Below are 25,300 nucleotides of genomic sequence, written 5' to 3'. Positions count from 1 at the left end.
ATTCAAAGACATAAACAGTCATAACATACAGTCTTATGAGATAGAGTCAAAGAAAGCAATTGATCATTGATGCATTTCCCAAGGAACCAGTTCAAATTCTCTTTCAACACACAAAAGTTCTCAAAGAGGCAGAACCTCTTTAAGTTCATTTCTGATTTTACCAAATGAAGAGTTGTTAGAAGGCCATTAAAACACCCCCCCCCCCCTTCCCACCCTCCAAAAAAAAAACCAACAAACAAAATTAAAAACCCAAAACACTCCAACTTAAGTTAGAGAATGTGTCAAGGGAGAATCGTTCACCTTGGTACCAAATTGAGCTCTGTGTTTTTACATTAAAAGTGAAGTGGCCTCTTCAACAACACAATGTTTGAGATCTGAAACAGTTCATTGCGGCATCTGAAGTTTCCAAACTTGTTCTAGTACCTCACCTATTTTCCTTCCATCGTCTTCTCTCTTGTCGACGAAGAATAGCCTCATCATCAAATCTCTTTTTCTTACCCCCAAGCTCTGGATCATCATTTTCTGTGTCTGATTCACTTGACTGGGGAAAAAAAACAACATACAAATTCATTCATCAAAATCCAAGGATGGGATAATGACTTGCACGTGCGTGTCTCAAAGTAACAATGCTACTGAAACTTATTCATCTTGAGCGAAATGAAGAGTCAGTCACTTGTAACTATTTTACACCCCATCACCACAATTAAGAAGACAAACAAGGAAGGTTGCTCTGACCTTGCTTACCATGGCCACCTTTGTATTTGGGGGGGGGGGGGGGTTATGAAGACATCCTGTCAGAGTTGTCTGAAATCTCATCAAAACTTCAGTCAGACACTGCTCAGCTTGACAATTGTGTCAATTTTGTCAAGGCTAGTGCAAACACACTCACACCAATGATAACCAAACCTCAGTAAACCAGTAATTTTCTATATTGTGTGTGCCAAACATATTTTCAATATTCTGATCCAGTCATTAAGTCATATGACATGCTGATTGTTTAGGTCTTTTTTATACAACATGCTTTAAGACATATTTTCAAAACTTGTTTTCACTTATCATAGTCATAATCTCATAACTGTTTAACAACAGTTTTTAGTTATTCATTCTTTTTTTTTACATACAAGTTCATAAGTTGTTTTCACTCCTATTTTCTTACATGCAAGTTCAAAATTTGTTTTCATTTTACCACTACACCGCCTGAAAACCACTGTTTGAATCTCATTAATGATCAATGTCTTACCTAATTGGTCAAATCATTCACTGTTTTCTATTGTGCCCTATTTCCAACAGTCATACACATTATGCATTTTAATCCAATCAATGAGGGGTAGTCATAAAGGCATTTATGTCAGATACAATCGTGATCGTCTGATTTAAAACTGTGACTTTTAGTGCTTTTGTTTTGAAGTGATTTTACTGTGATTTAGATTCTACTTACTTTTCATTCATAATTTTACAAATTTTATAATGTTCCAATAACTTTATACTTTTGTAGAGAGTAAGAATAAATTGTATTGTTATAAACGCTGTGATGCATGACCCAGTATTACCAACTTTAATCAACAAAATGATCCCCTGTGAATTTTGCCTTGGTGCCCTAACAAATTGCCTGGACGCCCTCTGATTTTTAGGCCACACCTAGGCAATTTTTGCCTGCCCTCTTGAACACCTAATTCAAGCCCTGCTCTAGCTGTGTAGGAATACATCCTATATCAGTAGTCCAGCATTAAGTTTGACAGAGAAAACAGATAGAGACAGAGAGCATACTTCTCTTTCTAGCACTAATAATAATAATAATAACACTTCATCCATCAATATCTGACGATGACCAATGTACCTGCAAAGGATAAAAATATTTCTTAAAAAGAAACAGAAAACAGAAAGATTAAGAAGAGTGGCAGCTTCCGCCATGGCTAACAAGACCAATTCTGGCAAAGAAGATTATACAACATTTTGGGCTTTCAAAAGCTTTAATTCTAGTTGTTGATGTGTGCAACTTGTAGGCTTCTCTCTTGACTTTAGTATTTCTAATTCGTGAAGCCTCAAATGATTACCAGGCCTCTGTGATAGCTGCTCTCCAGCTGGGTCTGTCAGGCACTAGGCTCTCCCAAGTCAAGGGATCAACATTGAAGCTTTTCAGAGACGATTCTAGGGTGTCTTTACAGAGCTTTTTTTCTAGCACTAAAAACGGCTCTTCTCACATGTAACCATCACTCCCCTAATGTTGTTGTGTTTTTTTATATTTTAGTAAAAGTTTTACTGTACTTGCAAAACAAATAGGTCATATAAATGCTGAAGATTAGAGGTGTTACTCGAGAGTAACCAACATAGTAGAAAAGAAGGATGATAGATGTCTGATAGGAAAGAACGAGCAAACCACACCAGAGCACCCACCAACCACCCACACTCACCTCGTCATCTCTAAAGACCTCATCATAGCTGGGAACTGACAATTCCTCTCCCCTCATCAACAACTTGACCTGCACAGCATTGTAATAGTTGTGGATGTCTACGGGGCGATGACTGTCAAGAGAAAATATACCATGGTATGATTATGCTCAAAATATTTCCTTTCTCAAAGAATTTAAGGCTTTTGTCTGCTAGAACAGCCAGCTTTCAGAGAAAAAAAAAAAAAAACAGTTGCTGAGTAAAACTTATAGTAAGTCTGTGCAATATCAGTCATATATCAATAGAAACCCAATATTATCACAGTAAAATATCTTGTCAGTTTGTTGGTGTTTTAGCAAATGCAAGCCTCAGCTTGCACTGTATGCCACCTCTTACATACACAGACCTCTGACAAAAAGAAGGACGCACTGACATAGAGATAAATTAGCTATAACAGTAGTACTCTTAAAGCAAATTAAAGTACCCAAAGGGCAGAAATCTTCAAGTTTTAATAAAAGAACAAGACCAAGAGAGCAAAAAAGAAATAAATAAGATTTACCAAATCTCAGTGCACATACCTGTCACAGATGTAGAAGCGAACATTGTCTTCTGGTTGAAGAAGTTCCACAATATCTACAGAAGCCCCACAGTTGATCAATATCACATGTTTTATCTGCCAATGAAAAGTTTCACAATAATAACAGTGAAGTCCACTTGGACGACTATTGATTAAATAAAAACATAAAACAACGGAATAGGCTTCACTATAATTTAATAATAAATAAGAAAAAGAAAGATTAATAACAGAAAATATATATATGACCCGGTATGTCTGAGATAACAGAGCTGTCTCCAATAAGACTAGGTACAGTGAGTGGAGTGCCATGAAGACTCCCCAAACAAATGCTTTATTATGGATTCAAACCAGTCATTCACATCATAGTTCAACATGGTATCAAAGTAAAAGTGTGTCCGTTGGAAAATTAAATGTGCATGCATGGCAAAACATCTTGAAAATTGTTGGTACCAGAACTAATTGGTGGGAGGTTGTAGGGTACCACTAAGAGGTCCTCTTACTTCTTTACTCCCTCTCTGTTTTTTCAGTCCATTCAGTCTAGCTGGGTATCTAAGCATAATCTTTGTCAAAAAGTCTCAGGTAAAATTTTTACTGAAAATACATTGAAACATATATCATTATTACATAAACCTATAGACATTGTAAATAAAGGAAAACCCCACAAACGTACCCCTTCTGCATTTTCAAGAAATGCATTTTCCACTCCTTGAAGCCCATTGACTGGCACTACTGTGTACAAAACTTGATCACATTGAAACAGGTACTGGAAAAAGAATTTGTACAAATGTTAATCCTGAACAACAAAATCATCTATAACAAAATCAACAAACAAAGACATACTTATACTAATTTATAGATATAAAAGTTATAAAAAAAATAAAAATAACCATCTTCTCCCTAGTTTTTTAAACACAAAATGTGCTCTAAGATCCCAGCCTCTAAATGAAAACAAGACGATCTTTGAAAAACTTTTCCCTCTTCATTACTTTACTTACTTTTACTTTACTTTTTCATCCTCTGTTGCCGTTAAGCGCCAAGGGGAGATGCAGTTTTCTATGGCAGGCCAGCTCTTCAGCTCTTTCAGTTGTGATATTATGTTTTCTCAGGGTTTCCAGGGGTTTCCTTGACACCGTCGATCCATCTTTTGTTTGGCCTTCCTCTTCCTTTATAGCCTGAGTGCTTGGTGTTGTAAACTCTCAAGGCCGGTTGGCCAGGTGACATACGTAACAGGTGGCCAAACCATTTTATTCTCTGTCTTTCTATTTAATGCAGGCAGGACTCAAAGCCGATAGCTGCTCTTACTTCTTCGTTTCTCTGCCTGTCTCGTCCTGTGATGTTTAGGGTTTTGCGGAGACATTTCATTTGCAATGCGGTGATTTTGCTTTCATGGGTTTTGCTTAATATCCAGGTCAGACACTGGTGGCATAATGTTAGTATTAATATTGAGGTGATAGGCTGTGTTCATGGAGATGTTTGGGTGAGATAGGAGGGGTGCGAGCTGGTAGGTGACAGCATTGGCTTTTTGGGTTCGCATTTCTATTTCTCTGTCTATGGACCTGTTTTCAGAAAAAGTACTGCCAAGATATTTGAACTCCTTCACCTGTTTCAGTTGTTTACTATTGACATGTATGTTCAGGGGACTACAGTTTCGGTTCACTTTCATAACATCTATTTTTCATGAGCTTATTTTCATGTTAAATTTTTTGCAACTGTTTTTCAGTTCGGTAGTGTGATTTTGGAGGCTTTGTTGGTGCGGGTGAATAAGACATTGGTCGTCTGCGAATAGAAGTTCACTGAGGCTTTCTGAGCTTTAGTTTGCGTCTTGCATTATTGTGTCCATATATATATATTATAAACAGGAGGGGAAAAGAACGCATCCCTGTCGCACTCTACATCTTACTTTGAACAAGTCTGTATTGCCTTCCTTCGTTCTTACTGAGCTTCTGCAGTTGGTATATAGAGCTTTGACATTATCTAACGTTTGTCCTCTGACGCCATACTTTTCTAGTGTCTTCCAGAGTTTTGCATGGTTTACTCTGTCAAAAGCCTTCTCCTGGTCTATACAGACGATGTTGGATTCTTGGTGGAGTTTGATTGTTTTCTCACATATCTGTCTTAATGCGAATACAGCATCCGTGCATCCTCTTCCCTTTCGGAATCCAAATTGAGCTTTGCTCAGATTTCTCTCTACAACGGCAAATAAATTTTTGTCAAACGAAATCGAGGCTGTTAAATTGTTTTTGTCAAACTAAAAAAAACCCAACAACATAGTGATTCCGCCAAATTCATAACAATGGACAGCTCTTTCATTTCCCAGCTTTCTCCCGTATATTTTTGTTTTCCTTCATTGTCATTGTGTTCCTGACCAGGAAACTGACATTCCTGTCATTTTCATGTTTTCCCTGTTGAGTTTGAAGCCTAAAGATTACAGACCACTAACTATACCTTCAAGCTAAAAAAAAAGTATCAAAACACTGATTTGGAAAAGATATCTGCAGGAGGAGCAGACCGTACAGTTGTACCATACATAAACCAGGGGTTACCAAAATTTTTTCAAAGTAGGCGAGAGCACATACTGGAATACTATTTTGTTCAATACATTACTCTGAAAACATGAAAAAAATACATAACTAAAGTAAAAGCACATTTAATATGCACTGTAACTGTAGCAGTTCAGTGAAATGAATAAAATAAAACTGTACAGTGGAACTCGGATTCAAGGAAGGCGCCAGGCCTGACCTAAAATCTTGTTGAATCTGAGTGTTCGTTATAGCGAACAAGAGGTTTTGAGTAGATAATTACATGCACTGAGCAAGTAATGTCATGTATAAAGAGAAGTCACAAGTAGAGCCTGAAATACCTACATATTATGAGCTGTGTAAAAAAAGACTGATTCGTTCAAATGCACACGCCCGTGTCATCTCGATTGTTTACCAAAAAGTTGTGTTGCTGTGTAGAGCCTAGCATACGGCAACTTTTGATTCCATAGACCAGCGCACAATTCATTACGTAGATCTACGTCAAGACTAACTTATCATTGTAATAATGATCAGTTGCCGAGGGGGAAAAAAGACTTTGACGAGTTTGTATCTGCGACGTTCAACGCCCAGACCGCTAGTCCCCCCCCCCCTCCCCGACACGCACACACAGCCACATGTGTGCAGGCCGCCCATCCGACCTCGACACACACTAGCCTATATTAGACATGTGCGCATGCCAACAACGCAAGTGTTGGTATGAAAAAAGGCAGCTGATTGGTCGCATGAAATCGGTCAAGTGAATAATGGTTCACGATGCAGGTGCAATGGATGGTTTCCAGGAATAGATCAAGTTCGTTGTGGGAGAAAAATGAGGCAAGCCACATCTGCGAGGGCTATTCACCCTGGAAGCGACCTCATTGAATCCGAGTTCACTGATTTAAGTGCTTGTTGAATCCGAGTTATTTTGATTGATTTTAGAGAAGCAAAAAAAACGGGGAATCTATCTCATCTCGTTGAATCCGAGTTCTCGCAGAATCCGAGCTTGTTGAAACCGAGTTCCACTGTATTTGTGAGTAAGTCTTGAGTTTGAGCCTGCTATAATCACACCTTCCAAGTTTTTTTTCTTTCACATAATGGCAGGCCAGACAAATCAAATTGGTACTATTTGACCTAGCAGGCTTCATCTGGCGTGCAGGTCGTAATTCGGTGACCCTTGACTTTAAACCAAACATCTACCCGAGCAAGGAAACAGTAACAAAAATAGATTAAGAAGCAAAGAAAATAACGCCTATTTCCCTATTTTTTCCATTTTTTAACATACCTGTAAAATTTTGCAGGCACACAGAGCATCAACATCGAATGCTACCAGAATGAGGACGCGCTGAGGATAAATTGGACAATTTAGACCAAAAGGTGGCGATTAAAAAAGCATCCAAACTACACTGATGAAACAAGTACGTTCATAATTTAAAGTAATTATTGGAGCAAATAGTTCTCCACATGATTGAAGCCTATAGAACGATATTCATGAAAAAAAATTATTACAATCTTTAGAAAAAGCAGAAACTTGACATGATTTTGACATCGGTACAGCGGTGGTGAATTAATTTACTTACCACATTTATTTTGTCCCAGATACTTTCTCCTAACTCTAAACAGATGGAACTGTTCACGTGCATATAACTAAGGCACATTAGACTACTTAGACTAAGGGATCTGTAAACTTGAGAGAATTCAGACTTTTGCGATGAGTCAATGACTGTAAATTAGGATATGGGTCATTCCACCTATATTGGGCTCCCATTGTGCATGTTCAAAATGAATCCAAGACAGAAAACTTCATGTGTCTAACAAAAAATTCTACACGATGACCCTGCTCAGTTTTTTATTTTACCAAAGAATCAGTTCACAGCTGGGTTTGCTAAAAAAAATGCATGTCTATTTGTGTATGTTAGAGTCAAAGTGACAAAATACATGGTTGGAGTGTTCCTGATTTTCGACACGAACCAGTCCCATTTTGCTCTTTCCACCATTCATGGATCAGGTCAAAAAATGCACTTGTTGTCTTTCCCCATGAAAGAGAACATTCCAAACTTTCATTATTTTCTAACAATGTTTTTGTGTTTCCTGAATGGTGTCAATTCTGTTTACAAAATACGGTTAGAAACATCACGCTTTTCATCCGGTGCGTGCCAAATGTCAGAGGCTCAACACACCCTTTGTTTTTCACTCACCACGGTACCGGTGCTCTTGTCCCAATCTACTGTCAAGTGACTCTCCCAATGCACAAGTTGCTGATGCCACAATCTTCCTGCACAGCAGATCGTATCGCGTGGAGCGTCCACATTTGCTTTTTCGTCCGATTGTGAGGTTTCTAACGTATCAATCTATTTTAAGAAAACGACATCATAGCTAAAACTATGTATTTTGGGAGTTCCAGTGGCTAAGTAAGTTGTGAGTTATACTCGAGTAATGTCAAGCAAGTGTCGGAGACACAGGGATCAGATGGGCGGTCACTGGGGTGTGTCCTTGAGAAAGACACGACAACCCTAGCTCAAAATACAGGTCGCTGCACAGAGGCGATCAACAGTGGCAAGGTTGTAAACTGTTCTGTATTTGTGTAATATTGTGTATTTATGTATGTATTTATCTATGTACGTATAAATTATAATTATATGTATTTATATGTATGTTTGTCATTGTAAACCAAAGTGCCCTACTGGGAAAAAAAAAAGTGTAATTTATTATTATTTATTAAAATAACAGCGCGTCCGAAAAGGGAGATCACTACAAGAACGTGCAGCACTTTCGTTTCATTCTCTACAATGGCGGACAGTGAGCAAGGTGGTCTTTTCTTTTTTTTGTCCTCCCAATTTCATTGTGTGAAGTTTCTAACATCAAGCGTATCATATACAGTCGAACCTGCCTTAACAGAAACCTGTCTTAACAGAATCTCCCCGCTCCCCCCTTGATACATTCCTCTTTAATTACCTGTATAAAACGGAAACCTGTCCAACGCGGAAACGGAAAGAAAAATCCGCTCCCTTCCGAGGGTTTCACCTGTCTAAGACGGAAAATGCAACGATGGCAGTGGTGGGTGGGGCTAAGGGTGGAATCAAATGAGATGTTCAAACCTTTCTGTTTTTAATAGGTCAAACAGTGGTCCTATGAAAGGCAAGCACTGGTGGTAATTGGACAAGTAAGACTGACGCATGTCATTATCAGACAGGATAGGAGCTGAGAGGTGTGAAGTTTTGACCACTGCTTGCCGATCGGACAAGCGATCCTTGATCCTACCGGCTGGGCCTTTGATCCCCCCCCTCCTCCTCTAAATTCCCCTAAGACGGAATTTCCCCCCCGCTCCCTCGCGATTCCGTCTTACACAGGTTCGACTGTATGTGAAGATTCCTAACGAAATATTTCATTGTGTCTGATCAGTTCTAAGTTGATGTGTAGAGTTGTTCCAAAAGCTATTTTACAAAATTACCTTAAGAGCACTTTGTAATGTTATGTTGTCTGTGTTTGGTGTTGTCTTGCTAAACGTCTTTCGGAAGACTATACTTCAAATGGGACAAAAAAAGCCATTCATGTCCAGTGTGACTTTTCCAACAATTTTAATTTTTCAAAAATGGTTGCTCCAGAACAAATAAGCATTCCTGTCACTTCCATTAAGTAAGCCGCTTTTGGTTTGCAGTGGCTTTATTGCCAGTATATTCTTTTTTTAGTTTTGACCAACAGTTATGTAGCTACAAGGGTAGAATGTCAACACATGTTGGAAATGCCACAGGACAAGGAAGATCCTGATGTCCTATGTGATGTTTCTGACAGCTTTGTTGATTTTGTTTCTTCGGTGCCATACAGCAAGTTGTCATCATGGTCCTATTGTTCCCCACAATTGTTGACATGCCATTTTTTGGTCAATTTCTTGAAAATGTATCTGAAACTCACTCCAGGCACAAATATGTGAGAAACATCAGTGGACAAATTTGAGTTTGTGCCCAGTCCATGTGACATTTTTAACACCTCATTTTGAACCTTTAATTACATTCCCTGGAAAAACTGAGAAGTTCTTGGGCTTGGCAAGGCTTTATAGAAACATAAAATACATACATGTATGGGTTTGGGGGAGCAGGGGCCAGGCTGGCTGGTTTAAGACTTGCTCCAAATCTAGCAGTTGTCTCTTAGTTTGTACACTTAGAACACATCTTGCATTCACTCTGGTCTTCAGCTTGGCAATAGATGGTTTTTGTCTGTTTTCTGACACTCCCAATTCCATCAAATTTTGCGGCTGGTTTGAATGTTATCTTGATAGCTCCTCTGTGAAATTTGTGTTTATACCAGTAATTTATAGGTCAGGTATGAATGACAGATGCTTTCATGGGGGGCTTAAATTGTTTTTGAGGATGTTTTGTTATACTTTGGCAATTGCTCTCCAGCCTACTTGACTCAATGTCTCTAATTCCATTATGTGAAAGTTAAGAATAAAAGGCCGTTTTCATTCGGACTCGAGTCCGAAAAACATTTTTTCATATTCGGACTCGAGTCCGAATAAAAAAAATTCTTATTCGGACTCGAGTCCGAATATGAAAAAATCTTATTCGGACTCGGGTCCGGAAAAAAGGAAGTGTCTTCGTTCTATAGATTTAACGTTCAGTGCTTCCAATTTTCCGCCCTTTTTTAGTTTCCCCCACACCTTTTCTGCCGATCCAATGCCCGCCGCTTCATTGATACGCCTCCCCCCCCCCCCCCATGTTTCCCACTTTCTTTGTTGTAGAAAAAGGTAAAATTGAAGATTAGCAGACCACCTGGTACCTGCATATTATGAGCTGTGTAAAAAAAAAAAAAAGACTGATTCGTTCAAATACACAAGCCTGTGTCATCTCGATTGTTTACCAAGAAAAAGTTGCGTTGCTGTGTAGAGCTGAGCATACGGCAACTTTTGATTCCATAGACCAGCGCACAATTTATTACGTAGATCTACGTCAAGACTAGCTTATTATTGTAATAATGATCAGTTGCCAGGGGGAAAAAAGACTGACGAGTATGCCACGTTCAACGCCCGGACCGATAGTGCCCCCCCACTCCCCTCCCCGACATGCACACAGCCACACGTGTGCAGGCCACCCATCCGACCCCGACACACGCTAACAAGCCATCCTTCAATGCTTCTGATGACCTCTTGACAAATAAACATTTATTAGAAGCGCTATAACTTTTCAGGCCGGCCTCAAATTCATCGTAAGATAAAAACTCGGCTCCTGCACAAAACGCCATTTTGCCCGAAGTGATCCCGGTCTCTATCCAGCCTGAGACGAGTCACGAGTGAGGGAGGACAGGAAGCCGGAGTCACGAGTCACAGGAAGTCGGAAGTGATGTCATGCTGGATAAGAATCAGAGTCCGAATAACATTTTTTCATATTCGGACTCGAATCCGAATTAAAAATTGTTGGTGAACTCCGCAATACATAATACATGATTATGATGAGATTGCCCAATCTCTATGAAGCCTTCAGCTTAGATATATATCTAGATCTAGATCTAGATATCTAGATCTAGATCTAGTTCTAGATCTAGAATCTAGCACACTAGATCTAGCAGAGTACTTTTAGCACTCACAAAAAAAAGTCTGACTGCTATGCTTATTAGCTAGCCTAGCTTGGGCTTGGCTTACCTGATGTTGAAGAACATCGTAAAAGTCACGTCTGAAATCTTTAATAAGCATAATTTACAGTTGAGTCAAACAGACTGAGACCTGGGAATCACCAAAACTTTGAAGTAGAAGTTCACATGAATTAAAAGGTGGGTATATTTCAGAAATACAACAGTAGATGAGTCTTGGTTTCTTTCAGACTTCACACAACCCCGCCATTTCGTCGTGAACTCATGATGAACTTACATGACCTGTGACCCCAAACAGTCGGAACAAGCTTTGGTACTGCAAAATCTATTCGCTCTTTCGGTTAAATCTTCTTCAGTATAAATAATATTCTACAGTACTTCGTTTTTAAGCTTAACTATTGTAAAATAGCAACAATTTAATGCAATAGCAAACTAATCCTTACACCCAAAGATGCAGATGTCTAAACACCCCTTTTCTAACACATCATATTATGTGAAAATAATACTTTTATTTCTAGGTGTAAATAGCACACGCATGCGCAGATGAGTGCAAAGTGGTGTCCATTGATATAATAAGAACTTCCTGGTCGATTCTGGATGACAGGGGACGTAAATAAGATTTTTTTTCTTGCATTGCAGTTTCTTTCTCCACTCTTCTAACAAAGGTCCTGTGCACGTCAGTCAGTGCTGTGTCTTGTGTGTTTCTTCCAACGTTGTCAGTTTTAATTTCTTTGCGGATTATTGCTGAGGTGCACTGTTTGACAAAAGCACCAGAGAAGTCTATTCAAGATTCATTTGTGGGATGGTACATCGTTGCAGCCTTTGCTTTGCTGTGCAAGATATCCATCTGCAGCCACGACGCCAACAGATACTATGCTAAACATGGCAAATGAGTTCAATAATAACAACTATTTACCTGGATTTCCTTCAGGTAGGTTAATGTTTGTTGTGCACAGGACGTTGCATTTCATTTTAATCTCATTGACATTGACGATTTAGTTGTTTGAGGCTCTAAGTAGAGCCTGTTCAACTATCTGGTAAGGAATTTCGATCTGGATGCATTGCGTGCAGGCTAGACAAATCAGTTTTGGCAAGTGGGGATATAGATCTAGATCTAGAATCTAGATCTATATATGGGAGATCAGCTTTCCAGTATTCGTCCAGACGTCTCTTAAATGTGTCCACGTTTGGAGCTGACACCACTGATTCGGGGAGATTGTTCCAAATAATATTTATTAAAACCCTATTCTCAAAAAAGTTTGCCCTCACACACAATCTGCTTCTTAACTTTGCTTCTGGAGCTTCACTACGGCACGGAGTTGTGTGGTGGTTGTTGCCTTTGTAAACGCTGCATGGTCTTTCAGTGATCATGTAGATCTAGAATCTAGTAGTAGCCTTTGATGTATTTGTACGTTTCAATCATATCACCAGGTAACCTACACTACAATGTTCCACGGATGGAAGCTTTAGACTTTAGTTTTTTCAGTCTTTCAGAATAAATAGGCTTTTCGGTAAATTTTTACTTTCACTCCCGCACACAGATGCACTGTTTCAGGGGTCAAACTGCTGTACTGTTTGCTGCAGATCACACATAAAGCCACTAAAACTGTCGCAAATCAATTATTTTCAAGACAATTTCAAATTTAACTGTAAAATATCAAATTATGGGTGTAAAAACAGGGGGGCATGCCCCCCTGTAACCCCCCAGATTTTCTTTTACCCCAGTTTGGCAGGCCCCCCTGGAACCCCCCGATTGGTCCAAAGCGTGTCTATCTCGGTTAAAAACAATCAAATATTTCAAAAACTATTAATTTGCGACGGAAATGAAGTTGATATTCGTGTTCAGCGCATCAATATTTAGTAGAAAATAGACAACTGGTAGCTGAGTGTGAGACGGGAGGGAAAGGAAAAAAATACCGGCTTTTCTTTGAGGTGGCTCAGCATTTTGGTAGCCCGCCTTTGAACTTGTTCAATTTCACTAACATAGATAGTCCTTTTTCAAAGGGTTGCCAAACACAGTGTATACTGTAATAAAGGCCTCACTAAACTCTTGTAGAGCAAAACGTTTGCTTTTGATGTTATCTGGGCTATGTGCTCCTTGAAGCCATCTATAGCCATACAATAAATAATCTAAGTCTAAGTGGCTAGTACGCCGTACGGCTAGACTGCCAGTCTAGCCGTACTTAGAGTTAGAGGTTTGGCCCTATCGACTCAAGCCTGTTAAGTACACAGGTCTCATTAGATCGAGATCTAGATCTAGTAATTATTCAGGTTCAAATACATGAAAGTCAGTAAGGCACCTTTTGGTTTTGTCTGAAATACAAGATACGGTATTTTTTTCCTTTCCCTCCCGTCTCACACTCAGCTACCAGTTAGTTGTCTATTTTCTACTAAATATTGATGCACTGAACACGAATATCAACTTCATTTCCGTCGCAAATTAATAGTTTTTGAAATATTTGATTGTTTTTAACCGAGATCGACATGCTTTGGACCAATCGGGGGGTTCCAGGGGGGCCTGCCAAACTGGGGTAAAAGAAAATCTGGGGGGTTACAGGGGGGCATGCCCCCCTGTTTTTACCCATAATTTGATATTTTACTGTTAGATTTGAAATTGTCTTGAAAATAATTGATTTGCGACAGTTTTAGTGGCTTTATGTGTGATCTGCAGCAAACAGTACAGCAGTTTGACCCCTGAAACAGTGCATCTGTGTGCGGGAGTGAAAGTAAAAATTTACCCAAGATACTTTAACTTTAGGCATTGCAAACTAAAAATTTCATTTACAATTCAGCTATCAATATGTACGGCTAGACTGACAGTCTAGCCGTCCTTAAGTACGGCTAGCCTGCCTGTCTAGCCGTACTTATCTTCCTGCCCTATTAACATTAGAAAACAGGAGGTTTAAAATACATGATGCACTGTCATTAAGGCACCTGGTTTCGTCTCAAATACAAATACTTTAGGTACTGCACAATTCAGTTGGCCTATTTTTTTTTAAATGGTCAGTCTAGCCATCATATATTAAGAATAAGTACGGCTAGACTGCCAGTCTGGCCGTACTTATGTACGGCTAGCCTCTTCCATAAATAATCATGCGATAGGTTCTTTCGGAATGCTGATTGGGTCTCACTTACAACTCTTACTTGAAAGTGAACAGTTCTGGCTGGTTATTTGCTGGGTGATCTTGTATTCTTTTAGGCCTAGACTAGATCTTGCAGTTCCGTTCGCTTAAGTCCATGATCCATTTGTTTACATCCATAGCAGAAATCCATAAGTCTTGATGACCAAATAAGCAACACAAAGAACAGGGATGCAACCTAACTGCAAAACATCAAATTATGGTTAAATTCAGGGGGGCATGAGACTCCCCCAAGTTGTTGTTTTTTTGGGGGGTGTCCTCCTGAAATCCATCTACTCTTGACTCGTGGGGCCTTAACCAGCGAATTATAATTTGGGGATGGGAACTACCGAAAAAGCGCCATTCTTTGCTTGAATTTTGATTTTCTGGCATCAGTAGTTTCCTAGTCTCATGCTTTTAATTCAAAATCAATTCCTCAACGATGGCTATCTTGCTATTCAAGGTCTCTGGCTTTCAACTTTGTTTGGACTTCAACGAACGAAGCTGCAAAATCGCCATTTACTTAACTGTCACAGCACCCATCAACAATGTAAATTTTATGTTTAATTTGTGTAAGAATAGGCCTAAATATAGAGATTCTAAATCTAGATATCTTAGTTGGGGGGGGGGGGGGTAGACTCTAATGGAACTGTCTCATACTCAGAATATAGGCTTTCTAAAGCACTTTTCTTGTTGTTCTTTTTTATCTGCTTTGCTTTGAATTTTGACTGTATAAGTTTATTATATCCACAGAAAAATTTAGTTTAGTTTTTCTAAGTACCGAGCAGTACTTGTCCTTAAGTACGGCTAGCCTCCCAGTCTAGAGGTACTTAGGCTCGAAACCTGTCTTGGCCCCTGTTATTTCTCTGTGTGTGGGGTTCTGGTACCACTAAAATTATGACAACGAAGTGGCTATTCGTACCCGAGTCTGAATAGCCTCCAGTAGCTATTTCAGACTCAAACTCCTTGTGCGGATATATAGGGTTGCCCATTGGGGAATCGGACTTGGTCGGGGCGGTTCGCAATCCTGATAATGAGGGCACAAAATGGCTATGGTGGCATTTATAATAAGCTGATCGCTCCCGACTAGTCGACTAAAAAAATGCGTTTTTGCTTTAACGCGACAAGTGGGGCGATCGCCCACAACCCGACCTGATCTAATCCTCAATGGGCATCCCATTTAAACACTATCAGAATATGTATTGTATTGTCCTGATTTTGAACATCATGTAAAATATGCTGTTGGAAAAGCCTTTTCCTTTAGTAGACCCCTGTTACTTTGACAAGAATGACTTGTTTTATTTGTTTTAGTAGAGGTTTTACGGCGCTCGCAACTGCATATATATGAGCGCCAAGGGGTGGATGTCAACAAAGATTAAATCCTTACAGGGAATCAGACTTACTCTGCTCAACCCTCTAGCTTCAGCAGCACAATGACAGAGTCTGCTTCGACTATCAGAATTATACAGTATACCCATAAAAATCAAATATGGATGAAACTTTTTATTTTTTTAAATTTTAAACACCTGGAATTGATGACGACATGTGCCTGATTTCACCATGATGCCTCACAAATACTTTAGGTATTACAAACTAAAATTGTATTTACAATTCAGTATTTTTTATATTTAGTCAGTCTAGCCATCGTTAAGGGAAGACCCGGGTCGGCGATCCCAGACAATATCGATAACATTTTTCGAACTATCCTACTTTTGTTTTTTGCGGGAAAAAAGTACGGCAAGCCTAGCCGTCTAATTGTCATTAAGTACGACTAGCCTGCTAGTCTAGCTGTCTTTAAGTACTGTGACTAGCCTGCCTGTCTAGATCTAGCCGTCCTTAAGTACGACTAGCTTTGGCGTCTGGCAGTCATTAAGTATGGCTAGCCTCTTCCTTAGTTTTATTGAGAAATACGAACTTGATCTATATTTCAGTATGGCCAACGGCTTTGTAATATTTGGCATGTTTAGATCTATAGTAACATGAGGGGTTTCAGCCCTGTCCGCCTTAAAAAAATGGGGGGGGGGGGGTGTCAGGGTGACTGAGACGGTGGCTTGCCCCTCTGTATTTCACCATAATTTGATGTTTTTGGCAAAAATTAGATTTGATATTTTCTTGAAACTGTTGATTTGCAAAAGGGTTTTATTGGCCATATATATATATATATATAATATATTTGTGTGTTCTGCAGCAACAGTTAACAGGAAATGTGGTAGGCCTAGTCGAATTTCACCCAATTCCCTGAATTTTCAAAATCTGAATAAAATGTTAGACGGTACTTTTTTCCCCTCAAAATTGTGTTCTTCAAAGTCACGTTGCTTTAAGAATTTAAGTAGAACAGAAAAAATCCAGAGCCAATATATCATGTTACTGCGATGGGAGAACAAAGAAAAATTGACACCTGTAATCAAACCTTGTTGTACCACCAACCCCGCTTACTGCCAGGTTTTGCCTATGTACAAAAAGAACTCCCTATATAAACATAGTATTTGTGCTTCTCTGTCCGCCAACTGTCTCAGTTGTACGGTCCTTATTCAACTTTGTAAATTTATCCCGCTGTACTGCCAGCGAACTGGCCGCCAGAAGTACACAGTACACACGAAGCACGGCAGGCCTAGGTCTTGATCAAACGCTTTTTGCAGATTTGCTCCCTTCCTACTCATCCTACTTCCCTACTCCTCTGTTTTGTAGATATTTCAGGCAATAAAATTTTATATATATATGTGGGTAGATCTATATAGTGATATAATGTGTCGCAAGTGAACACAACATATTTTTTTTTTGGTGTTGTAATATAGAAGAGTACAAGTACAATTAAAATAAAACATAACTTTGTAATTCAGCATCAAACTTTGCTCACGTGTGAGTCCGACTATATTTGATACGCTGATTATAAAAATGCTCTTATTTTTAGACCTTGGTCAATATTTTTTTAAGAAATGGAATTACATTTTTAAGTCACATGGAGAAACTTTAAGGGAACCTCTTCATCTTGGCTGGCCCCCCGCAAAATATCTGTCAATTACTCATTACTTCATCTAGTGATTGGTAAACAGGTTCCCTTGACATTGGGCAGTCGATGCTACATACATGTTATTTAACAGAGAACATAGAAACTTCGTTGTGCCACCAATCTCATGCTTGTCCCAAGATTGACGGTATAACAGGGTTTGACTGTACAGTAATAGAAAAGGTTTTAAGAGGATCTAAGAAAGGGTGGTGATAGTATAATGGTACAGTGTGCAAAATGAGTTTAACAGTTGTTGTAGTGACTTTTTAAAAAGAATTTGAAATTAACTTTTTCATTACCATTGCGTTATAATGTTGTTCACATTAACTATACCCATGTGTATAACAAACACCTTCACAATTGATCCTACAATATTTTGCCTCTATGACTTTTATATCAGGGAGTGGCGACAATGTTGTTCGACTCTATCACGGTGAGGTGTAAGGAATAGAAAGGGGAGTGGAAACAATATTGACCTTGAGACTCAGGCATTCATGGTCTAATGAGTGACGTGACAGTGCCCTCACCTCATCATGTTAAGATTGGTTTTGATTTTGTGTAACTTAAAAAAAACCTGTTTGCAAACTAGTTTCTCAGTGTTACTGACTACTACCAGGTTTAGTCCCATTTCATATGATTTGTCTAGTCATTAATGTTTTGTGAAACTTAAATGGCCAACTTAAAACTACCATTAAATTAAAACTCTGTGATTATTATTACATATATATGTGAGGCAGAATAATGAAATCAGGCGCTCGTCAAAAATAATGAAATAGAAGAAACCAGCATTTTTCGGGGCATTTGGCAATTTTTGTCAATTTTTGTCAATTTTTTTTGCTCAGCACCTTTTATATCTTTTTAAAAACACATTTCTGTGTGGATGTTTCAGAAAGAGGTTGATTTAGGGCACAAAAAATGTAAATTTCCAGTTTCCATGGGCACTCACGCTTCGGAAGTCACCGAATTTTGGCAGCCATTTTCTCACTAATTTTACCTCTCACACCAGGCGACCCCTATCTCTTTAAATTATATTAAATCGCTATTATCTCGACTTCTATTCAAGATAGATGGGCTGTTTTGGGGGGGGTTTTTGCCAAATAACTAATGAACAAGCTTTAAGATGATATTTACTTCTCTATATGCCAAAAAATTGACGATCGTCTGATCCTACCCCATCGAGACACATAGTATTTATATATTAGCTTATATTATATCCCCGCTCCATAGCATGCTCAATGCATTTTATAACTAATATTACCCCAGCAGACTCTACAACACTCGGAAACATTCTCAACATCTTGAGAAGCTTACAGTGCAAGCTGCAGATTGCACACGCTTAAGCACTAACAAACTGACAAGATCTTCTGCTGACTATAGCCAGGTACCCATTCCTACCTGGATGAAGTGAGGAAAATTCATGAAAAGTGAGGCGTGCCTTTCCCAAGGACACAATGTCTGGTCCCTCAAGAGATTTGAACCCGTGACCTTACAGTCGCGAGTCCGAAAGCGAAAGGGTTTTTTTTTTCAAATTTTGAAAAACACAATATATTTCATTCAACTTGTGTCTTTATACATATGTTATAATAAACTTTTTTTACGCCTCTTTCAGATATCTCTGCAGCAACATTTGCACATGTTTTACCAACAGCTCTTCACTTCCGAAGTGGGTCAGTGCCGCAAAATAGTTTTACATTCACCACACCAACTCAGTGTAACACTTCTGCCACCCCTCGGCCTTGTATTCAGGTAAATATTGAAAAAACATTTAAAATCTTAGTCTTAACATGCTATTGAAAAAGAATTTTGTATATTTGTTTACTGGGTTTTATTTTTTCTCATATGAATTTGATGTCTGGTCCTTGAAAGGATTAAGCTGTCAAAAGTGGATCTTGAGGATCCATGCACAATAGATTTAAAGCAACAAAAACTTATGAACTCTCTGACCTTGACCCCTTATGTTATGACTATTCAAGCTGTGGTCCCCTTTCACTGTTTCCTGCCCTTAGTAAGGTGGGTGGACATAAGACCAACATTTGTTATTGCAAGCGTGCTGTTCAACTATTGTAAGCCCAGAAAGGAAAAAAACAACTTACAAGACATTTTTTTTTTTTTTACTGCTTTATTTCATCTACCAATATACATATATAGTATTTCTATACCTTTTTTTTTTCAACTTTTAGAATTTAAAATTTAAACAAAATATTTATCGAGCACATGCAACCAATATGGTACCACATATTTAGACCATTAAAAAAAATCAAATTTGGGCTTAGTAGTAACATCATGAACAGTTTTGGGACAATATGTTGACAAAAAGTTCAGACTAGATCATGTGTAATGGGTGGGTGGTTGGCGGGTGCTGTGGTGCGGTTTGCTCCTTCTTTCCTATCCAACATCTGTCTATTGTCCTGATCTCTTCCCGTTCTTGTTTGTGTTTGTTACTCTTTTTTAACACCTCTAATCTTCGGCATTTATATGACCTTATTGTGTTGCCAGTGTCGTAAAACTCTTACTGAAACAAAGTGTAATGGAATTCACAATTGTTTGTAATAGACCCACTGTAGATTTTTGCTGCTCTGTCTTTTTCATGTATTGTCAGTTGTATGTGTGTCCTTTTTCAGAGTGTTGAACTCCTGTCAGCCCCTCTTAGGGCGGATCTTTTTTCTGCACGATACGTCCTGCCTTAGTAGGCCATCATTATCATCATCATCATCATCATCATCATCATCATCATCATCATCATCATCATCATCATCAACATCATCATAATCATTGTAAATAGCAAGGAATAAAAAAGGGTTGAGAGTGGTAGAATTTTCAAAATTTATACAGGTTCAATGTTTCGCCCAGTAAAGGGCTTCATCAGGAACATGATATAAAAAAAACCATTTTCCATATCTTTTTCTTTTCCTGAGCTAGCTTCTTGACATATTTTTTGTCTTTCCACTTTTCTGGACATCATTCTCTGTGACTCTACTTCAGGTTCCACATGGCCTTCCCTTTGACCCTTTTCCCCTGTGGAAGGCATTTTACTTCAGCAAAAATAACTCAAAACCAAAACAATAAGCAAATATTTTATTTTTTTTTGCTCCTCAGACGACCAGCCGAATCAGCAACCTCAGTGCTCCAGGTGTGGGAGCGTCATGGCAACATTCCATTCCCACAACAATGCCGTGGGTCGCCACACAAGCTGTACCTATGCGCCAGGTTGGCCTGGGTAATGCCTCGCTTTTTACTGGCATCCCTTCGCAGTGAGTTTTTATGTTTTTTCATTGTTGTTGTAGTTGCTGTTGTATTTATTTTTTTCAGTACTTGAATAACCATTTAATTGTAAACTGTCCCAAGCTCATGGTCCCTGGCCGGAAAAACTCATTAGAAAAGAATGAGTTTTTATCACTAGCTTTTTGTTCTCTCTCTCTCTCTGCTCTCTTTTCTGGCGCTGTGGTGTCATAAAGGGTCAGGGATGCCAACAGCACACAGGAACTCAACACTTGCTCGGGGTCCTTGGAAAGCGCTTAACGTGGGTCCCTGAAATGTCCCAGCAGACTTGTTCTGGCACGATAGTTGGCAAGACTTTTCAGGAACACATGGTCCATAGTCTCATCCTACTCCTTGCAGGTGGTTGGTTGGCGGGTGCTCTGGTGTGGTTTGCTTCTTCTTTCCTATCAAACATCTATCGTCTTTATCTCCCCTCCTTCTTTTTTGTGTTTGTTACTCTCTTGGAACACCTCTAATCTTCGGCACTTATTTGACCTCATTGTGTTGCAAGGGTCGTAAAACACTTACTAAAACTAAAAAAAACTCCGTTCAGGCTTGATAGGACGGATCTGGGTAGTCCGCTGGCACAATTTTGTAGAAATATGATCTCAGCCTGGGCGATTTTCCACCAGTTCTCATTTGGGAGAGAAGCTGGCAGTCCTGTCATCTGAGCGAAGCCTCAAGCTGGTACGATGGCGGCTGGGCAGACGACAGTTTGGGTTTCGCCTCTCTCTTCCACTTTACGCAGGTCGACCGGTGGATGATGGCTTCAGCTGTCGAGAAATCGATTGGTGTGTCAGTCTGGGTAAGCGCTGTTGCTTCTTTGGCGATGCTGTCAACTTCCTCGTTCCCAGCCAGTCCAGCATGGACTGGAATCCACTGTAAGTGGATGGAACATTCGGAGCGTTGATGGAGGGTGTGCAGACACTGCCAGATCGAGCACGCCACCTTTTCCGTTTGGTTAGTAGGGCCGTATGAGAGGCGGATGACGAGATTGGTGCTTAATTTCAAGTTGCATGATGCAGCCTTCCACATTTGGTGGGGGTGTAAAATAATCAGCTCCTCACTTGAGTACATACCTAGTTCAGTTTCAGCTACGAGGTTCTGGGCATGCTTTCTCCAGCGGGACTTACCTGTCCGCATGGGCATTGATTTTGTTGCCGGCGGAGGCTCTTCGTTGATTCGTTACCGCCAGACGCATGGACTTCTAGGGTGAAATAGCGGTCAAGGCGTCTTAGCTTTTTGTTAAAGATTGGTGGGTGCTCAGATGTGGTCTGGTTTTGATTTTTCTTTTCAGTGCTGTTGAACCTGTCCATTAGGGTCACCCAAGACTACAGAAAAATATCTTGAGTTATGGTCACTTATTAAGACTTGATAAAGTCAACAGATACTTTAAAAGCTGAAATCTTAATTTTCTCTTCCCATGTCATATCCATAAAAATTGACAGACATCATAAGAGCTGCCGAACATATACACAGATGAGTTGGTGAAAAACTTTTGTAGCAATTGACTGCTAGGAGCAGATTTTTGAAGCTGACTTGTAACAAAAGTGACTGACCATTTCCGCTTTGAACAAAAACCGCTAAGGGCAGGTTAAGAAAATAGGAAAAACGCTAGGGGGTCATGGAACAGTGACATTTAGTTGACTTACAAGTGATAGTCATGGAGAGGTGACTGCTAAGGAAAGTTTGACTTGTAACTATTAGCAGGGTTCCCCATTCAACCGGGAAAATGGAAAAAATCCAGTTTTATTTTCAGATTTCCCGGTCGCTAAAACACCTTGAAAATGAATGAAAATGTATTGGAGACGCTATTTTCTGTTTGGCTACCCCAACCCATCCCCTCCTTCCCGGCACGTAGGTAAGGAAGAGGAAGATCCCAACAGTCTACATCTAACTTCAACACCCTCTGTGCTTAAAGCCTTGTAGTCACTCTGTGCCGCTGTGCCCTTAGAAAAACAATAGCTGGGAGTACAGCCAACATTATTTTGACAAGGTGTTTAAAAATTTCGGTGCCTTTGTGTTGTGGATGACAGCTTAGGTCAAGCTTTTAAAAACAACAAAAAACAAAAATAGATCCAGTTTGAAACTTTAAAAATCAGTTGCAGCGTTGTGTTGTGTATGTGATGCACAATCAGAATCAAGGGCTTCCAACGTGTCCCCTTGGTTTCTTTTGTTTTTGCAAATGTCAAGCCAACAGTCAATAAGTTACACCCTCTCCCCCCCCCCCCCATTTTTTGCCCTAAGTCGAGACCTCTTTCATCACACCTTTGTTTATGTTAGTTACCCAACAATCCCTGCCCTTGGCACTACAGGAAACGTGACCACCCACGTTACAATTTTATCTTGCGTTTCTCTTCATTTCTTCTTCCCTAGCTCTGTCATCTTTTTAAAAAAGCCATTTTGAAAATAGTTACAAAATCCAGGCGTCAACCAGGAAAAAGCCTGGAAATTTTTTCTCCTTGATGAGTGGGAACCTTGTAATAGCTTAATATGTTGTTTTTTTGCAGAATGTCAGGACTCTTGTGTAAAATGTTACCCGGCAGCTCTGCTCTATAGCCACAGCTGCTGCTAATGGAGATGTGTGGTTTGATCATGTTATTATTCTTCTAAGCTTTTCTATTGTTATTTCTAATGCCAAGATACAATTTCAGTAGCTGGGTTTGATCATTGACCGGTTGGTTAAATCACAAATATGGGTTCGCCCGTGTTCATTGTTTTTCTCCTTCATTGAATCTCACTTGAAAATTCTTATCTTTTTTTTTTCACTTAATGACAGCTCACATAATAATTCTGATTTGTTTTTCACTACACCACTGTCCTGTACCTCATATATTGTGTTTATTGCAGCATAAATGTCCCTTCCTGCAGTAGCCCTATCAAACGACCAAAGCGCAGAGCATTAGATGAACCAAATGAGTAAGTACTGTGACATTGACTGTTTCTCATATCAGATTGAAAAAACTTTTTTTTAAAGTTACTAAACAAACAAACAAACACAAAGTAAGGTCCTGGAAGTTTGTCGATATTAGAGCATTGAGACAACGCACACAAATTTGCCTAAATGGAAAACATTTTTAAATGAGTAAAATAAAGTTGTAGAAATATCTTTCTTCACACTTCTTTCTTTGTACATTTTTATTATGTTTTAGCTGGATTGAAATATGTTTGGACCTATCTGAAGCAGTCACAGGGTACCGAAACTTTGTTGTTTGACACTTTCTGTTGTTATTATTATTATTATTATTATGATTATTATTGATATATATTATTATTATTATTATTATTAATATTATATTTATTTTATTGTCTTTAAATATTTATTTTCACAGGGCCCCTTCTTCCAAAGTGTACTTATGTTTGGATAAATTTGCAAACTTGCACATCAGTCCAAGTGAACACAGCAGAGATGTAGGGACAGCTGCAAGTTACGCGGACCAAACAGAGAATATCAATTCGATTTGGCAGCATTTCCAAGAAATAGAAAACAGGTAAACTCATTGTCATTGGGTGGAAAAAATAAATAACTAATTGACCCTCTTTGCAGAGTTATGCATAGTACTATCACCTGTACTCACCATCAACATTTATGGCCTCAGGTCTTTTCCTTCTCCTCTGTTTTTACTCTCCTCTTGTCATTTCCAGATTTCTCTCGGTCTTCCCTGTTTTTCCTCATGTCAACAGTAGTCCACCCCTGTTCACTCTTTGATTCGGGACAACCTCTTAAGTAGCATTTTTTGTTCCCTATTTTAGTAAATCACCACTTAAATGGCGTTTTGGGGAAACATTTTGTGTTTATACAATGTCCTGCATGATATAAAACAGATTTTTGCTTCACCTGAAAACATCATATGATACATACCGGCATGACGATGATGTGACTAAAGCAAAAGGAGAGACACTGCTGACTTTATCTCTAGCTCTAAATGGGGCCTTTGCTGTCTGGGGGGCTCCAGTGGCTAAGTGGGTAATGAGTTTAGACCCAAGAGTAAAGTCAAGTAAATGTCGGTGAAATGGGGATCAGATGGGTGGTCACTGAGGTGTTTCCTTAAGCAAGACATGACAACCCTATCTAAAAAAACAGTGGCGACTAGCAAAGCATTGATTGTGAAATTGTTCTCTATTCATGTAATATTGTGTAGTATTTATGTGTATGTATTTTTGTATCATGTATATATGCTGCCATTGTAAACCAAATTGCCCTTAAGGGATTAATAAAAATGTAATTTATTATTACTTATTTGTTATGGTTGTCAAATTATAAAGAATCTATTTATGTGTGGTGGTTGACCTTTTTCTTTCCCAGGCTGGACGAAGAGTTGGAAGAGGACGTGAACACTTGTGTCGACCCTGGGAACACACAGGAGGACGGTCCCGTGCTGAAGGTCGCAGACGGCATCCTGGACGTTGACAAACACAAGAAGCTGGTGTCTGCTGAGCCCATTTTGCCGAGAGAAGTGATTGCAGAAGTGTAAGTGTTTGTCATGCCATGGTTTGTGTAGTCCAAGCATGGGGAAACTACGGCCCAGGGGCCATATTCAGCCCGCGAGTTGTTTCTGTCTGGTCCCAGTAATTATTAATAAATGCAGCTCTTGGTGAGTTTATCATAAAATAAAACTGCCCGTCTTGAAAATTAAAACCAATACAGTGGAAACCTGATATAACATGGATGGTGGGACCAGAGAAAAAAATCCTGTTACATCCGATCCCTGTTAAATCAGAAATACAAGGGAAGTAAACATTTGTGGACTAATCCAGCTGTATTTATTCATGGGTAGTTTCCCTTGCCACAAGTACCCATGAACAAGGGTTTTAGACAAGGTAATGATTATTGCATGTTAGGGTTTGTGGG

General features: G+C 39.3%; 2 protein-coding genes across 3 annotated transcripts in view; one reads left to right on the top strand and one right to left on the bottom strand.

The window, feature by feature from the left end:
* LOC101857036 (cell division control protein 45 homolog) overlaps positions 1–11,372 on the bottom strand; it is a 46,698-nt gene extending 35,326 nt beyond the window's left edge. Inside the window, exons 1-6 of one of the 2 annotated variants that reach the window (XM_035970878.1) lie at positions 11,117–11,372; positions 6,767–6,826; positions 3,636–3,728; positions 2,967–3,061; positions 2,412–2,523; positions 429–541 (exon numbers count right to left, since the gene is read on the bottom strand). In XM_035970878.1, the coding sequence (XP_035826771.1) occupies positions 429–541; positions 2,412–2,523; positions 2,967–3,061; positions 3,636–3,728; positions 6,767–6,826; positions 11,117–11,167 (524 nt within the window). In that variant the 5' untranslated portion in view covers positions 11,168–11,372. The remainder of the gene's footprint in view (positions 1–428; positions 542–2,411; positions 2,524–2,966; positions 3,062–3,635; positions 3,729–6,766; positions 6,827–11,116) is intronic. The other variant, XM_005102620.3, reaches the window with a different exon arrangement.
* A 269-nt stretch (positions 11,373–11,641) lies between these two features.
* The window catches only part of LOC101856821 (probable serine/threonine-protein kinase ndrD), a 15,435-nt gene continuing 1,776 nt past the window's right edge, over positions 11,642–25,300 (top strand). The window contains exons 1-6 of the mRNA XM_005102619.3: positions 11,642–11,995; positions 18,800–18,936; positions 20,287–20,441; positions 23,299–23,367; positions 23,781–23,939; positions 24,755–24,919. Of these exons, the coding sequence (XP_005102676.1) occupies positions 11,938–11,995; positions 18,800–18,936; positions 20,287–20,441; positions 23,299–23,367; positions 23,781–23,939; positions 24,755–24,919 (743 nt within the window). The 5' untranslated portion in view covers positions 11,642–11,937. The remainder of the gene's footprint in view (positions 11,996–18,799; positions 18,937–20,286; positions 20,442–23,298; positions 23,368–23,780; positions 23,940–24,754; positions 24,920–25,300) is intronic.

The sequence above is a fragment of the Aplysia californica genome, unplaced genomic scaffold (assembly GCF_000002075.1).
Source record: "Aplysia californica isolate F4 #8 unplaced genomic scaffold, AplCal3.0 scaffold00332, whole genome shotgun sequence".
Classification (NCBI taxonomy): Eukaryota; Metazoa; Mollusca; class Gastropoda; order Aplysiida; family Aplysiidae; genus Aplysia; species Aplysia californica.
Note: the sequence above shows the minus strand (reverse complement) of the source record. Positions and strands in the feature narration are given on the sequence as shown.